Source organism: Paroedura picta, chromosome 4, assembly GCF_049243985.1.
Source record: "Paroedura picta isolate Pp20150507F chromosome 4, Ppicta_v3.0, whole genome shotgun sequence".
In the NCBI taxonomy this organism is placed as follows: domain Eukaryota; kingdom Metazoa; phylum Chordata; class Lepidosauria; order Squamata; family Gekkonidae; genus Paroedura; species Paroedura picta.
In genome coordinates this window covers 141,292,596-141,309,390 of record NC_135372.1, presented here as the reverse complement: position 1 = coordinate 141,309,390, position 16,795 = coordinate 141,292,596, and the positions used below count along the sequence as shown (strand labels likewise).

General features: G+C 48.5%; 1 protein-coding gene across 3 annotated transcripts in view; it reads right to left on the bottom strand.

The window, feature by feature from the left end:
* ZNF512B (zinc finger protein 512B) overlaps window positions 1-16,795 on the bottom strand; it is a 52,716-nt gene that overhangs the window by 23,361 nt on the left and 12,560 nt on the right. Inside the window, exons 2-8 of one of the 3 annotated variants that reach the window (XM_077335896.1) lie at window positions 11,531-11,656; window positions 10,488-10,567; window positions 7,743-7,871; window positions 5,990-6,028; window positions 5,130-5,308; window positions 3,560-3,810; window positions 1,457-1,528 (exon numbers count right to left, since the gene is read on the bottom strand). In XM_077335896.1, the coding sequence (XP_077192011.1) occupies window positions 1,457-1,528; window positions 3,560-3,810; window positions 5,130-5,308; window positions 5,990-6,028; window positions 7,743-7,871; window positions 10,488-10,567; window positions 11,531-11,654 (874 nt within the window). In that variant the 5' untranslated portion in view covers window positions 11,655-11,656. Of the gene's footprint in view, window positions 1-1,456; window positions 1,529-3,559; window positions 3,811-5,129; window positions 5,309-5,989; window positions 6,029-7,727; window positions 7,872-10,487; window positions 10,568-11,530; window positions 11,657-16,795 lie in introns of all 3 variants that reach the window. The other 2 variants (XM_077335895.1, XM_077335897.1) reach the window with 2 other exon arrangements.

The window sequence follows — 16,795 nt, the reverse complement described above, 5'->3', positions numbered from 1 at the left end:
GGCTACCGATCTACACTACAGGGTTGTTGTAGCTCCACCAGCTGCACTGATTGCCAGTGGAGCACTGGATCCGGTGCCAGGTCTGGGTGTTGACCTTTAAAGCGAGACCGCCTCTCCCATTATATCCCCAGGAGAGAGTTGCTTTCCCAAAAAAGGAACCTCCCTGGTCAGAGGCAGGAGCAGCTACTGTCAACCATGAGCAGGGCCTTTTCTACCCTGGCCCCCACCTGGTGGAACACGCTTCCAATTGAGATCCTGTAAAATAGAGCTGTTCCACTAGGCCTTTAGTCAAAGATGGGTGCTGATATTCTGCTACCCACCCACGCCGGTTGACCCTACTTCTCTTCTCTCCTTTTTTTCCCCAGGTGCTAGCCCCTTGGACTTGGAGCCATCTGTAAAAAAGGAAGGCTAGAAAGTTTAGATGCTTTATGATTTTAACTATTGATTGACCGTGGATGTTTTAAAGTGCAAATTGTACCATGCATGTTTTAATTGGATGGCGTTTGTGAACTGCTCTGAACCCGCTGTTGGGAAGGGCAGTATATAAGCCTAATAACTAACTAAATAATTTTTTTAAAAATCAGAGTCCAGTAGCACCTTTAAAGCCAACAAAGATTTATTCAAGATTTATTCGCCTTGAATAAATCTCTGTTGGTGTTAAAGGTGCTACTGGACTCTGATTTTATTGTGCTACTTCAGACCAACACAACGACCCATTTGAATCTAAATATTTTTTTATTATTTACAAATAAATTCCAAGGAAACGTTCCAAGGAACCGCAGAAGAACCATCTTACTCTCACACACTGCTACTCAGAAATTAAAATCACAGGGCGAGACCCTCTTGACTCTCCCACTGATGAAAGAGGCCCATCTATTAATTTATTTTCAAATTTTTAGACCGCCACTGCCAGAAACACCAGCTCGTGGCGGTTTACACAAATCTAAAAACCCATCCTTATCCATTGGTCCTCTTAATATTTACGAAACTGACCGGGAGGGGTGGAGCGTGTCCGGGGTGCCCGAGTTGGAATACGGGTCAATCGGGGTGTGGCCAGCAAAGCGAATCAGGGTTCTATAACATTATACTCCACTGAGGTTTCTCCCCGCCCCAAATCCCTCCCACCCCTGGCTCTGCCTCCAAATTTTCCGGGTATTTCCTAACCCAGAGCTGGCCACCCTACTCTCAAGTCTGTCCCATGCCATGTATGAATACCGTGAGCACTCCAGAACATTCCGGAACGAATGGCCAACCAAATAATGCAGGTGACATATACAAAATTGACAATGCTGGAAGATGTTATCATCTAGATCAGGGGTAGTCAAACTGCGGCCCTCCAGATGTTCATGTACAATTCCCAGGAGCCCCTGCCAGCGAATGGAATTGTAGTCCATGGACATATGGAGGGCCGCAGTTTGACTACCCCTGGTCTAGATCTAAGCTGTCTCTGGCTTACCTTTCAGCCCGAACGTCCCCGAGATGGACGGCTGTTCCCCGGTAAACTTCTTAGGAGTTTTCTGTTTCCTTCCTAACTCAAAAAGGACAAACCAGAGATGCAAATTGGGTCAAACACCTGCATTGTCAGTTCAACGCAAACTGCCTACCCAATCAAGGCAACCGGGAAACGGGTGCTTTATTGGGCATAATGAATTCTGCGTTCTCCAGTCATGGGTAGTAGCAAAGACTAGAAACGACACCTTGCAGAAAGACCTGTTTAAGCTCTCGCTTGGTTGATCAGATTTGATTGGGGACAGTGAAATGGTCTGGCCACTGTCCGTCAAAAAGGGTATCAGAGCATTGGGAAAGGGGGCAGAAAAGGATAACTGAAAGGGGATGGGATCCCTTCCCTATGAAGAAAAGGTAAAGAGGTTAGGGCTTTTTAGTTTAGCGAAAGAACAACGGAGAGCGGACATGACAGAGGTTTACAAATTCCGGTTCTCACAAACAAAACAACTTGTGGGCATGCAATGAAATGATTGAGCAGGAGGGCTTAGAACAAAGGAAAGGAAGTATGTCTTTGCCCAAAGAGGAATTGACTACTGTGGGAATTGGTAGTGGATACAAATGTAGAGAGCTTAAAAGGGGATTGGAGAAACACACGGTGCGGAGGTTCATCAGCAGCTGTTGGCCACAAGGTAAACAGAACACTCTATCTTGGGCAGGGGTGCTCTGTCTTTTTGGTGCTTGGGGGGCAAAAGGGGGAGGGCTTCTGGGGTTCTGGCCCTGCTGGGGGACCTCCTAGTGGCCCCTGGGTTTTGGCCACTGTGGGACACAGAGTGTCGGACTGGAGGGGCCACTGGCCTGATCTATAGAATCACAGGGGCCATCCGGGTCATCTAGTCCAACCCCCTAAATGCAGGATCTGCACGGCTTCTCTTAGGTTCTTATGTTCACTGGGCCATGTTTCCAAACTTTTCTCCAAAAACCATAAGAAACTGGCTTTAAAAAACTAACAAGAATACTGATTTTTCTCCTCATATATTTAAGGCAACTTCAAGGACTCCCAAATTAAGGAGGGGGCATATACCCAGTGCTAATTCTTCATGGATTATACTTGCCTTAAAAATAACAGAAAGACAAAATCATAGAATCATAGAGTTGGAAGGGGCCATAGAGGCCATCTAGTCCAAACCCCTGCTCAACGCAGGATCAGCCCAAAGCATCCTAAAGCATCCAAGAAAAGTGTGTATCCAACCTTTGCTTGAATACTGCCAGTGAGGGGGAGCTCACCACCTCCTTAGGCAGCCTATTCCACTGCTGAACTACTCTGACTGTGAAATTTTTCCCCCTGATATCTAGCCTTTGGGCACTGAATCTATGGGTGAACCTTGTTAAAAACAACCCTTTGAGGATACAGGCGTAACTTTAGATCAGTGGTACAATCCTACAGAATTTAGATGGGAAGTGTAGCTGTGGACACGCCCACCCAGGGCCCCTCCCCTTCCCACCCCCTCCAGGCCTATCATTGGCCATTGGGGGGGAGAAACAGGTCAACATAACCATATATGGTCATATCACAATATATGTTTAACAAATTAAAAACAATATATATTAAAAATTAATTAACTCCCATTCGGGAAATCCTTTTAGGGCCATCCAGAAACTCCCAGGGTTTCACGAAAGCCTGCTTTAGATTATAAGCCAGTGAGGTCAGTGGGCCTGGAGAAGTAAAGAATTATATCCCCTTGGGAGCACCATGACGAGGAATCCTGTTGCATCTCTGTATGAGTCATTTCCGCTTTCTCAATTACCCTGATCTTGGGGGGACGGACGGACTTGTATTTGCCTCAGATTTGATGTTCGGTCATCCCGGGCCATAGGGCGAACGTGTGAGTTCACCCTCCCCCTAAAGGAGCTTGCCTGTTGCATCCCTTCACGAGTCACTGGTCAGCAAATCTCGCAGAAACACAGAAGGAGAAGAGGGCTCCTATTTGCCCAGTCTCCCACACCCTAAGAGCGAACCTGTTCAGGCAAAAGAGCGAAGCGTACCTCCGAAGTCGATTTCGAGAGGAGGAGAACTGTGCCTCCAAACGCATGACAAACATTGCTCTAGACTTACTGTGCTTCATCCGCTCGGGGTCTTCCTCCTGGGCCGCGGACCGCTGGCTCGCCGGATGCTTGGAACTCCTGCTGCCTGACGGCTGCGCGGCCGGGGGGGCTGCCCCCCCACCGCCCCCCGCCACCACGGCTTGGAACTCTTTGCCATCCTTCTTGTTGGCCACGTACTCCCCGTTCTCGGGGCGCTGGAGGGCCCTTTCGACCTTGGCCTGTTTGAGATGGACGGAGGGGGAAGGCGATCGCTCGGCGGCTCTAGGGCGAAGCACAGAGAAGAAGAAGAAGAAGAGTTGGTTCTTATATGCTGCTTTTCTCTACCCAAAGGAGGCTCAAAGCGGCTTACAGTCGCCTTCCCATTCCTCTCCCCACAACAGACACCCTGTGGGGTGGGTGAGGCTGAGGGAACCCTGATATTCCTGCTCGGTCAGAACAGTTTTATCATTGTTGTGATGAGCCCAAGGTCACCCAGCTGGCTGCATGTGGGGGAGTGCAGAATCGAACCCGGCATGCCAGATTAGAAGTCCGCACTCCTGACCACTACACCAAACTGGCTCTGGATTGATGCAGTGCGAAGACATGCAGAGGCCCAGAAGATTGTAAAGACTAATATACAAATTGGAGATTTTTCTTTTGGGATAAAGAACGTGAAAAAAATATCCGGAAGTTTGTTTTCAGAGATGACTACAGCGGCAGGACTGCTCCATGCTCACAGGCGCAAACGTTTGCTATGACCCACAACCAAATAACGGTTGATAAAAATGATGGGATTGGCCAAGGTGACCCAAAGGACCTTCTTTAGTTAGAGAAAAGGACAACATCTGTTATTTTTTGGTAATTGGGGACCTCTTATAGACTTTCTGCACGATACAAAGCAAAATGAGATGCTGGTTTTGAGAATAAAGGGGGGGGAATATAAGCTTATAGGGAAAAGAGGGGATTTATTCCTTTTATATAATCATAGCGTAACTGAGATGTAATTTGATTTAGATTCTGGGAGAACGACCATTGGTTACTCACTGAGAAGGGTCCTTCTCACACGAGGTCAGGTCCTGTCCAACCTCGAGTTGGAATGCCTTACATTTGATTGTATTTCATAAATATTGTTCCTATTGGTATACCATTATTCAGAGAGTTGATGCCATGTTGGTTTTAGGTCAAGGTTGTATTCCTTATGTTGTGAATTAAAGTTGTGACACTTCCTGTTTTCCTGTTTGTGATACTGTTAATTAACCTGTGAGTTGTGGGGCTGGTGGAAGGGGGCAGACGGAAGGGGAAGAGGGCATTTCCCAGGGAAGACAGGAAGTGTGCAAAATTAGACCTGCCTCCCTCGAAGAGTGGCCGGAAACAAGACCCGAGATAAAACCAGAAGCATTTTCTTTTTCTCTGTGTATTTTTACTATGCTCCCTGTTATCTTCTTTCTTTCTAATATCTATCTTTTGGGTTGCGTCCTCAAAATCTTTAATTAAAGTTATTTTCCCCAAAATTAAATAAAGCAGGGTAAAACCACAAGGCCTTTCCGGGCCCCTCCTTCCACCCCAACTCAAATGGCAGCTCCCCTCTTTGTCTCCGGTACCTTTTCTTGCCACCCCCTTTGCTCGCCACTTTGTGGACTTTGTGGTCTCCCGGAGGGACGACGGCCGGCAAAGGCCGATCCAGGTGGTTCCAAAGGCAGTGCTTTTCCAGCTGGGTTTTGGATGTGAAGGTGGCTTCGCAGTATGGACAGGAGAAGGTCCGCTTCTCCAAGACGGGGGCCTGCAAGCAGGAAGAGAGAAGGGAAAGATGGTGGCGTCAGAAGAAGAAGAAAAGTTAGGTTTTATATGCCGCTTTTCTCTACCAGGTGTCTCAAAGCGGCTTACAATTCCCACAACAGACACCCTTGTGAGGTAGGTGAGGTTGAGAGAGCCCTGATATTACTGCTGGGTCAGAACAACTTTATCAGGACAGCGACTGGCCCAAGATCCCCCAGCTGGCTGCATGTGGAGGAGTGGGGAATCAAACCCGGCTTGCCAGATTAGAAGCCACTGCTCTTAACTACCACACTACACTGGCTCTCTCTCTCTCTCTTGGAAGAGAGCCAAAGGGGGAACAAGCAGTCTGTCAAGGCACTGCGCTCTTCACCTTTTGGCTGCCACGCCCCCCCCTCACCTCCCCGAATAGCTAACATTAGCATCAGACTCCCCCTCCCCCATCACAAATTAAAACTTCAGGAACCAAACCAGCCCTTTCAATCAGATAACTTTGTTGCTCGGGGTAGTCAAACTGCGGCCCTCCAGATGCCCATGGACTACAATTCCCATGAGCCCCTGCCAGCATTTGCTGGCAGGGGCTCATGGGAATTGTAGTCCATGGACTTCTGGAGGGCCGCAGTTTGACTACCCTGAGACTTCTATTATTTTAGGCATGTAATGTTCCGGTCTATGGCCATCAACTCACGGTTTTAGGTCTGAATCCTCCAGTGTGCTTTTTTTCCCCCTAAGGGAGAAATTGAGAATTTGGGGTTTTATTTCCAGGGAAGGGGGAGCCTCTGCTTGGCATGCAGAAGCCCCAGGTTCAATCCCCGGCATCTCCAGTTAAACGATCTTTTACATTAACCTTCTTTTTCAGACATCTTGCCAGTTTTTTTTGGGGGGGGGGAGGGGGATTGTCCCCGGTTTCTTGCGCTCCTGAAGCGGCGGGAAAGATGCAAAAATGCGAGATCCCCAGGCCTCAAATGTGGCCTGCCTGCCTTATTCCCTGAACCACTGAAATGCTTGTGAACATTCCGTGACGTCATGCTCATTCAGCCAATCACGTGATCATACATCTTTTCAGCCCACTGAAATGTGCCTGGGATCTAACCAGGCCAGAACATTGGTCTCAAAGAACCAACCCTGAATGGAACATGCGTGATCACATCTATGCATGATAAGTAACGCCAACCCCCGTTTACTCATAAGGAAGATGAAACTGAATCTAACCCCCCCTCCAAATGTTGTATGCATACAAACACAATTATTATTACTGAACATAATTGCAAATTGTACATGGCTTTAAAATGATCCTCTCCTTTTTTTGACAGAATACCTGGGGGGGGGGAGGTAACCAGTCTTGCACTTGAGTAAATAGTGTAATAAAATTAACTTTGCATTACTTTAATGAAGTGTATCCCAACCAGGGTAATGCATAAACCCAAAGCCCTGGAAAGGTTATGCTGGTTTGGTGGAAACAACAACAACAACAACAACAACAACATAAAAATCCTGCTTCTCTCCCAATAAAGCAGGCTTTCTCAACCAGGGTTTCTTGACAGCCCTGGAAGGGTTTCCTTCCAAATATTTTTAATGTGTTAAATATTTATTGGGTGATATGACCATATATGGTCATGTTGGCCTGCACCTCCCCTCCCAAAATGGCCAATGAGGGGCCTGGAGTGGGTGGGAAGGGGAGGGGCCCCGGGTGGGCGTGTCCACAGCTCTGCTTCCCAACCATATTCTGCATGATCGAGCCACTTCTGGGATTTCTCAAAGCCTGAAGAATGTTTCAGGGAGTTCTCAATGGTAAAAAAAATTAAGAAAGGCTGCCATTGGGATTCAAACTCAGGTCACCGTTCTTTGTTTCCTTGATAATTAGCAGGGCATGGAGTGTGTGCGTGTGTTCAGATTTGGTTGCAGGTGTGCATGTGTGGGGGGATTAATTCTTCCCTCTATGATGTTTTCTTAACTTCACCGTTTCCCCCTGCATTTTCCATGTGCCCCATGGGTAGGATTGCAAGCTCAAGGTTGGAGAGTTTGGGGGTGGAGCCTGAGAACGGTAAGGTTTGGGGAGGGACTTTAACAGGCTATAATAACACAGCGTCCTCCTCCAAAAGCGGCCATTTTCTCCAGGGGGCCAGCTGGAGATCAGCTGTGATCCCAGGAATTCTCCAGCTACCACCTGCAGCATGGCAACCCTACCGATGGGAGAAAACCTCATTCATGTTATCTGTACGTTAACCCCCGGAAAAAAGGCTGCTGGGGGGTGGGGTTTACAAAAACTGAATTGGAGCTCCCTGCAAGCTGATTTTTTACGAGGCCCGGAGGGGAGGGGATCACCCTGGACATACAGCAGCTCAAAGACAGGTTCGGCTGGAAGACACATTCGGCATCGTAAGCAACGCAATGGTAAAGAAGGGTCACCAAAATGGAACACAAACCTCGTTTCGCCTTACCCCTTGACAGCGCTGATAGTGGTATTTCAGGCCGTAGATGCTGGGGAATTCCAGCCAACAGCCGGAGTTGGGGCACTGCACCCTGGAGTGGGCCTTGAACTCATCCTTCCACTGGTTCATCAGAGACAGCTGAGAAAGAAAGCAGAGATCCATGCAGCACCTGGCCCCGAAAGACCCAACCAATTACCAAAGGGAAGAGGGGAAAATGAGGGGAGGAGAGGGGAGGAGTGAGTCATCCTGCTTCGAGGGCGAAGTTCGAACCCGTGCCTCCTCCAGGCTGAATTAATTACACCGTCCAAATGCCGGGCTGCTGCTCTGGAACATCAGAAGCTGCCTTAGATGGCATCTGACTGTCAAGGTCGGTATTGCCTACTCAGGCTGGCAGCTGCTCTCCAGGGTCTGCTGAGGCTGCCGCATCCCTGCCTCGAAAAGCCCTTGCAGGATCTGACTATCATGCAGGGAGGCATCAAAATTCAAGGGAGGATGGCCACTAGGAGACTGGGAGACCCAGATGAATGGATCATACAGGGATGCAGCGGGCACACTCCACCACGGGTGGCTCCTTTGGGCTCCTTAATTAATATTTCCAAGTTGCTATCCCATGGGCTGTGCTCAGGATGGGGCTGGCTCTGGAGAAAGTATCCCCCCCCCCAGCTCAGCTAAATCCCCCAGGCTGTTTTCCAATCCATGGGCCAAACAACAGGAAGGGTGATTTAGTCACACGGCATTCTATCCAGTCGCTGCAGCCCACCCCCGTCTGGATCCGGTCCACGGCATCTTGCTGAAATCACAATATCCACGCTAACTAACACACATGCCCACCGCAGGAATTAATCTCGCCCAATCTAAACAGCACGCGGTCACTCCAATCCCTCCCCCTGACTGGTCTGCTGACAGCTCAACTCCCCAAACACCATCATCCCTCTCCAGTTCCCTGGGTCTGCAAAGAAGGGTCACAAGAGACAAACCCTGGCACATCCCTCCCTGCCCACCCACTCACAATCTGCCTAAATTCATAAAACCAGCATTTTTGTCAGACGACTATATAGCCTCTGCTTAAGAACTTCCAAAGAAGGAGAACCCGCCACCTCCTGAGGAAGCCTGTTCCACTGAGGAAACGCTCTGACTGGCAGGAACTTCTTCCGGATGTTTAGTCGAAAATACTTTTGGAATTAATTTCAACCCATTGGTTCTGGTCTGACCCTCTGGGTCAACAGAAAACAACTCTGCTCCTTCTTCTATATGACCTCCCTTCAAGTATTTGAAGATGGTTATCATATCACCTCTTAGTCACCTTCTCTTTGGGCTAAATAGACCCAGCTCCCCCAACCTCTTCTCACATGAAAGTTCATGGGCACTCAATTCCAGGGACCCACCAACTTTTTAGAAAGCAGGTGGGGCCGGGGGGGAGGGTGCTTTTGCCCAACAGGACCTCTGATTGGCCACTGGGGATTTGATGAGCTGTGTAGCTTTTACAATATGTTACTTCGGCAGCAACTCCACAAGGAACTTCACTGTGTCACAGAAAGAAATCTGAGGCAGCTGTTTAATCATAGAATCATAGAGTTGGAAGGGGCCACACAGGCCATCTAGTCCAACCCCCTGCTCAACGCAGGATCATCCCTAAGCATCCTAAAGCCCTAAGCATCCTAATCATTGGCTCCACCCCTTGGGGCAGCCATTTTGAGACCTTGCCACCCAGGCTATGTCAGAAGTTGCCCATGAGTTCAAAAAAAGGAAGGGGGGGGGACCAGCCTTAAAACATTTTTGGCAGACTTGCGAAGGGAGGTTCTGGTGCTGTGATCCAAATGGACCAAAACCCGCCATTTCTTGGCTACAGTCAAAAGCTAGCTGGAAGTTTTTTTTTGTTGTTGTTGTTATTATCATCATCATTATTATCTCTCACCCTTCATTGTCTCAAGACAGGTTACATCAAAATTAAGCCATCAATACAAAAATAGATTGCATACATATAATAAAAACATGTCTTTCTAATTTAGAGATTGTTGGGGGGGGGGGGGCTTGGTCTGTTTAGCCTGGAGAGGAGGCGACTGAGAGGGGATCTGATAGCCATCTTCAAGTATTTAAAAGGCTGCCATGTGGAGGATGGAGTAGAGTTGTTCTCTCTTGGTCCCAGAGGGACAGACCAGAACCAATGGGGTGAAATTAATGCAATAGAAATTCCATATAAACCTCCGGGAAAAGTTTGTGACAATCAGAGCGGTTCCTCAGTGGAACAGGCTTCCTCGGGAGGTGGTGGGTTCTCCATCTTTGGAGATTTTTAAATAGAGTCTGGAGAGCCATCTGACAGAGAGGCTGATTCTGTGAAGGCTCAAGGGGGTGGCAGGTGACAGTGGGTGAGCGAGAGGGTTGTGAGTGTCCTGCATAGTGCAGGGGGTTGGACTAGATGACCCAGGAGGTCCCTTCCAACTCTATGATTCTATGAAGCTGTGTCTACTTGATGCTATTTCCTGGCCTTACCCACAGGCCTGGTGGAACAGCTCTTTCTTACAGGCCCTCAAGGGCCTTGATCTCTCTAGGAAGAGCCTCAGCCAGGGCCAAGAGAACTCCTAAATCAGGTCGTGGCTTGTTTTACTAGCAGGTTTACTAACCTCTGTCATGCTCATTGAGTTCAAGGTGGCCTCTGCCCTGCTTCTGATACACCGGTTAGACTTGAGCTTTGACTCCAGCCCTCCCCCCCCCCCCCAGCCCGCCCCACCCTGAGTCTGTCTCCGGCTTGCTTACAGGAATATCCTTCAGAGCTTGGCCTTCTGCCTTGGGTCTTCCTTTCTTTTTGCCTTCTGCTTTATCATTCATCACGTTTCCTGCAAACAGAGGGCAGAAGATAACTTTTTAGATTGACTTATCTGTCAAGTTTAGAGACTGTTCATCGACTGAAATCCCATCCCAGCTGAGGATTGCAAAGTCTAGCCAAGGGTCGGGAGTTAAATCATCGCCATTCCTTCTTTGTACGGTTGTCATGCCCTCGGAGGCGAAATACCTGGAGATTCAGGGCAGGGAGACCTGGGGAGAGGAGGTTTTGGCCCTGCAGGGGAACTAGTTGGCCACTGTGTGAGACAGGATACTGGATTAGATGGACCATGGTCTGATGCATCAGGGCTCTTCTGATGTTCTCATGAAGGCCTCGGCCTCTCTGCTCTGTTGCTGGCCCTCCAGAGGAACTGGTTGGCCACTGTGTGAGACAGGAGGCTGGACTGGATGGACCCCTGGTCTGACCCAGCAGGGCTGTCCTGATGTTCTCATGAAGGCCTCGGCCTCTCTGCTCTGTTGCTGGCCCTCCAGAGGAACTGGTTGGCCACTGTGTGAGACAGGAGGCTGGACTAGATGGACCATGGTCTGATCCATCAGGGCTCTGCTGATGTTCTTATGAAGGACTTGGCCCCTCTGCCCTGTTGCTGGCCCTGCAGAGGAACTGATTGGCCACTGGGTGAGACAGGAGGCTGGACTAGATGGACCATGGTCTGATCCATCAGGGCTCTTCTGATGTTCTTATGAAGGCCTTGGCCTCTCTGCTCTGTTGCTGGCCCTCCAGAGGAACTGGTTGGCCACTGTGTGAGACAGGATACTGGATTAGATGAACCATGGTCTGATCCATCAGGGCTCTTCTGATGTTCTTATGAAGGCCTGGGCCTCTCTGCCCTGTTGATGGCCCTCCAGGGGGAACTGCTTGTTCATTGCGCAATCCAAGATGATGGACTAGATGAACCATTGCTCTGATCCAGTTCGTATCCATTTTACCATTTCATCCAGAAGCCAGGCATCCTTACCAAGCCGTGACTGTTCATACGTCGGGCTGATCTTCATCTCTGTCTTATGGCTTTCTCTTTCGGCGTTGGCTTTGCTGGATCCCGCAATTTTTTTCCCACCTCTATAGGCATATGAATCTGCCATCACTAAAAGCAAAAAGAGAGAAGAGGTGCTCAAACATACAAAATTACATTTCTACGAAGACTGCATCCAGAACTGGGCACCTTAGGATGCCTGTTTGGAACTTTGAAGGTTCCCACCCGGCAGGAAAAGACAACTGGAGGGACTGAACGTCTGAACCCAAAATCCCCAGGAGACCCATGACTGGATCCTTCTAATGACAAAACGTAGTGCAGAATTCTCGAAGAAGCAGGAGCCATTACCTGGCCTTAACTTCGGGGGATTTATTTCTTGATATCACTTTCACATCCTGAACTGGATAGCCCTGACTAGCTTGACCTGGTCGGATCTCGGAAGCTATGCAGGGTCAGTCCTGTTGTCCCTATACATTGTTGTATGTTGTTTTAATGGGATTTCAGAAGAAGAAGAAGAAGAAGAAAGTAGAAGAAGAAGAAGAAAGAAGAAGAAGAAGAAGAAGAAAAAGAAGAAGAAGAAGAAAGTAGAAGAAGAAGAAGAAAGAAGAAGAAGAAGAAGAGTTGGTTCTTATATGCTGCTTTTCTCTATCCAAAGGAGTCTCAAAGCGGCTTACAGTCGCCTTCCCTTTCCTCTCCCCACAACAGACACCCTGTGAGGTGAGTGAAGCTGAGAGAGCCCTAATATCACTGCCCGGTCAGAACAGTTTTATCAGTGCTGTGGGAAGCTCAAGGTCACCCAGCATGTGGAGGAGCGAGGAATCAAACCCTGCTGACCAGATTAGAAGTCTGCACTCCTAACCACTACACCAAACTGGCTCTCAGGGGTTGGGAGGTTATATTGTAACTGGAGATCAATCTTGTAATCTTTGGGATGGCCTGTAGGTCCTCTCCTCTGCTGCCAACAGGAACCTTTCCCTGCCTTCCTTCAAGTGACCACCTTTCCGATACTTGAAGAGAGCCATCCTGTCCCCTCTCAACCTCCTCTTCTCCAGGCTGAACCTTCCCAAGTCCCTCAACCTTTCCTCCCAGGGCTTGGTCCCCAGGCCCTGGATCATCCTCTTCACTCTCCTCTGCCCCCTCTCCATTTTGCCCACGTCCCTTTTGAAGCGAGGCCTCCAGAACGGCCCACAGGACTCCAGGTGGGGCCTGACCACAAAGCAAGACTAGGATATCTTGTGATTTTGATGCGATGCCTCTGTTGATGCAGCCTCCCTTTGCCTTCTTTCCTGCCGCATCCCACTGTCTGCTCCTCTTCCGCTTCCAACCCACAAGCACCCCCGAGATCCCCCGTGCACCCCCTGCTCCCCAGAAGTGCCTCTCCCACCCAGTAGGCACGCTTCTAATTTCTGCGACCCTGATGTGCACTTCTGCACTGATGCTCGTTGAACTGCATCTTGTTCTCCGTCGCCCACTTTCCCAGCGCTCCCAGATCTCATTGAACTCTCTCTATTAATTGAAGAGCGGAGCCTGCCATGTATGGAAGTATTGTGTCTGAAGAAGGATGCAGACAAAATAAGCTGCAAACTAGCTGCTTGTCATAGACTGGGCGGAAATGGCTGATGGAATATAAAGAATTCGAATTTGTAATGAGGAATATCAAGCCAACAACCACAAGGAAAAGTTTTTAGGCATTTGCTGGCAGGGGCTCATGGGAATTGTAGTCCATGGACATCTGGAGGACCACAGGTTGACTACCCTTGCATTAGTGCATAGATTGTATTGTCCTCAAGGAACCGATTTGCTCCGGATTGTCTACCTAAACACTACAAAACTTCAACGTTCTTCTACCCAAAATGCACAAAACTGGCAACCCAGGACGCTCTGTTGTCTCAGGCACAGGCACGATCACCAAGGGGGCATCTGGATATATGGACTCTGATCTAAGACCCTAGGCCAGGCTTTTTCATCCAGGGTTTTGGGAAACCCTGGGGTTTCTTGACAGCCCTGGGTTTCCCAAAAGGGTGCGAGTTAATTACATTTTAATATATTTTTAATATGATTACACATTAATTCGAGGGACAGAGCAGAATCAACGGGATGAAATTAATGCAAAATAAATTCCGTCTAAACCTCCGGAAGAAGTTCCTGACAGCAAGAGCGGTTTCTCAGTGGAACAGGCTTCCTCGGGAGGTGGTGGGTTCTCCTTCCTTGGAGATTTCTAGACAGAGGCTGGAGAGCCAGCTGACGGAGAGGCTGATTCTGTGAAAGTTCAAGGGGGTGGCAGGTGACGGCGGATGAGAGATAAGGTTGTGAGTGTCCTGCGTAGTGCAGGGCGTTGGACTAGATGATCCAGGAGGTCCCTTCCAACTCTTTGATTATCTGATTCTATGATCATATGTGGTCCTGCTGACCTGCCACCCCCTCCTCCCAAAATGGCTAATGATGAAATACGAGGTGATGGGAAGGGGAGGGGCCCCAGGTGGGCATGTCCACAGCTATGCTTCTCAGCCATATTTTGCAATCTCGCACCACTTCTGCAGTCTCCCGTAGCCTGAAGGGTTTCTCAATGGTAGAAAACTTGAGAAAGCTAAATAATTCTCTTAGTTATGCTTGTGACCCCACAGACTTTCCAAGGAAAATGCAACCTTTGAACAACCATCCAGAGAAAACTCTTTTAGAAGAAGAAGAAGAAGAGTTGGTTCTTATATGCCGCTTTTCCCTACCCGAAGGAGGCTCAAAGCGGCTTACAGTCGCCTTCCCTTTCTCTCCCCACAACAGACATCCTGTGGGGTGGGTGAGGCTGAGAGAACCCTGATATCACTGCTCAGAACAGCTCTATCAGTGCTTGGTGAGCCCCAGGTCACCCAGCTGGCTGCATGTGCTCAGAATCGAATCTGACATGCCAGATTAGAAGTCCGCACTTCTAACCACTACACCAAACTGGCTCTCTTTTAGCCACCATGGATGTAGAATCCCTGCATACCTACATCCCACACAAAAAACGGATAGTAAGGCATAAGGAACATGACTTCTGACAACACCACAGCTGAGTTTGCCCCCATACTATATAGCAGGGGTAGTCAAACCAGCATTCGCTGGCAGGGGCTCCTGGGAATTGTAGTCCATGGACATCTGGAGGGCCGCAGTTTGACTACCCCTGCTATATACCATTCTGTCCTCACACTTCACCAATTCAGATTTTGTGACAACTCATTCCTTCAGAGCAATGGAACAGCCTGCATGGCCCCATAATAAGCTAATATTTGGGGGACAGACTTGGAACAACTCTTCCTATACCCCTACTCATTCACACCTCTCCTTAACCTTCAATTCACTGATGACATTTTTATTGTTTGAACACATGGTAAAGAAGCCTTGGGCATATTCCATCAATAACTTTCATCTCACCATCAACCCACTGCAGGTTCAAATCTGCTGGTTGTCCCAGGCCCCTGGGACATCTGCCCGGCCTAGACCAGGTCCAGGGCTTTTTCAGCCCTGGCCCCAACCTGGTGGCATGAGCTCCCGGAAGACCTGAGGACCCTGCCGGAGTTATCAGCTTTCCGCAGGGCCTGTAAGACGGAGCTCTTCCGCCAGGCATATGGGTGAGTCTGGGCTGATGTCCTGGGGTCACAATCGGGATCCCCTAAAATTAATGAGATCATGACCCTCGCTCCTAATAGAAGAGCTCCTGGCTGCAAGCTGGACAGGGGAGGAGATGGGGGTTAACTCTAATCGAATTGCCATTTTTAATGGGCTGGGGGCTTTTAAGCATTGTGTTGTTTTTATTCTTTTATTGTAAACCGCCGTGAGTGTTTGAGAGCGATGGTACACAAGTTAAAATAAAAATAAATAAATGAATATAAACCTGTCAGTGAGCCAATCTATGCAAGAAATACATATTCAGGATACTACTGTAAAAATGGCCAGTGGACACAAGGACGCCACCTTATACCGGAAACGTATGGACCGAAAATCACACCCGCATACCTCCAGCTACCATCCCACACATACCAAAGGATCCATCGTATACAGCCGGCCTCTACGCTACAGCCGCATCTTTTCCAAACCTACAGAGATTCCCACCTGAGAGACTGACAACAAACCTTTTTGGAAGAAAAATACCCACTTGAAGTCGAGAAACAAATTAACAAAGCCAGAATGGTACCCAGAGAAGACCAAACAAGTCAGGCCAAAAGGAGACAAACGGAACAAAAGCAAAAAACCTACCTGCAATCAATCTATTTATTTATTTATTTATATTTATAATTGAATTTATATACCGCCGTTCGCCAAAAGGTCTCACGGTGGTTCTCTATCTATCTATCTATCTATCTATCTATCTATCTATCTATCTATCTATCTATCTATCTATCTATCTATCTATCTATCCATCTATCTATCCATCTATCTATCCATCTATCTATCCATCTATCTATCCATCCATCCATCTATCCATCTATCTATCCATCTATCCATCCATCTATCCATCCATCCATCCATCCATCCATCCATCATTAGATTTTTAACCCGCTGCTCCCAGGCAACCTGGCTTGCGGTGGCTTACAACATATTAAAAACACAAACCCCATAAAATACAATCTAAAAACTGGATAAGAAGCACAAAATACAAAAACAGCAACCCGCAAAGATGGCGGTCACTCAATCCCTCAATTAGCCCATATTCCTCCGTTCATTCTATTCCTGGCTGTGTCACTCCAATGCAAATCTGGGGGCAACGATAGGCCCCCCGCAAAGGGGGTCTAGATTGCACAAACATGGGGTAGGACCTGATCTAGGTGCCCAGTATTCAGCCCAGCCTCAACCAACAGCCTGGCGGAAGAGCTCCGTCTTGCAGGCCCTGCGGAAAACTGACAACTCTGGCAGGGCCCTCAGCTCTTCCGGGAGCTCATTCTACCAGGTAGGGGCCCCCGGCCCTGGTCGAGGCCAGGCGAGCTTCCCGGGGGCCTGAAAGGGTGTATGGCTGTATAGGTGGGTCGATGGATAATACTCCCAAGGAAGACAATCATTGGACCAAATAACATCAACGACACCATCTCAAGCTTATTCACACGCTCATCTTCTAACACTGTATAAGCCATTTCATGCCAACGATGCCCTTCGGTTCTCTGTGTAGGACAAACAGGTCGAACACTTGACCAAAGCTTAAATGGACACAAATCTGACATCAAACAACATAAGCCTGAGAAACCTGTTGGAGAATGCTTCAACCTCCCAGGACACCCAATG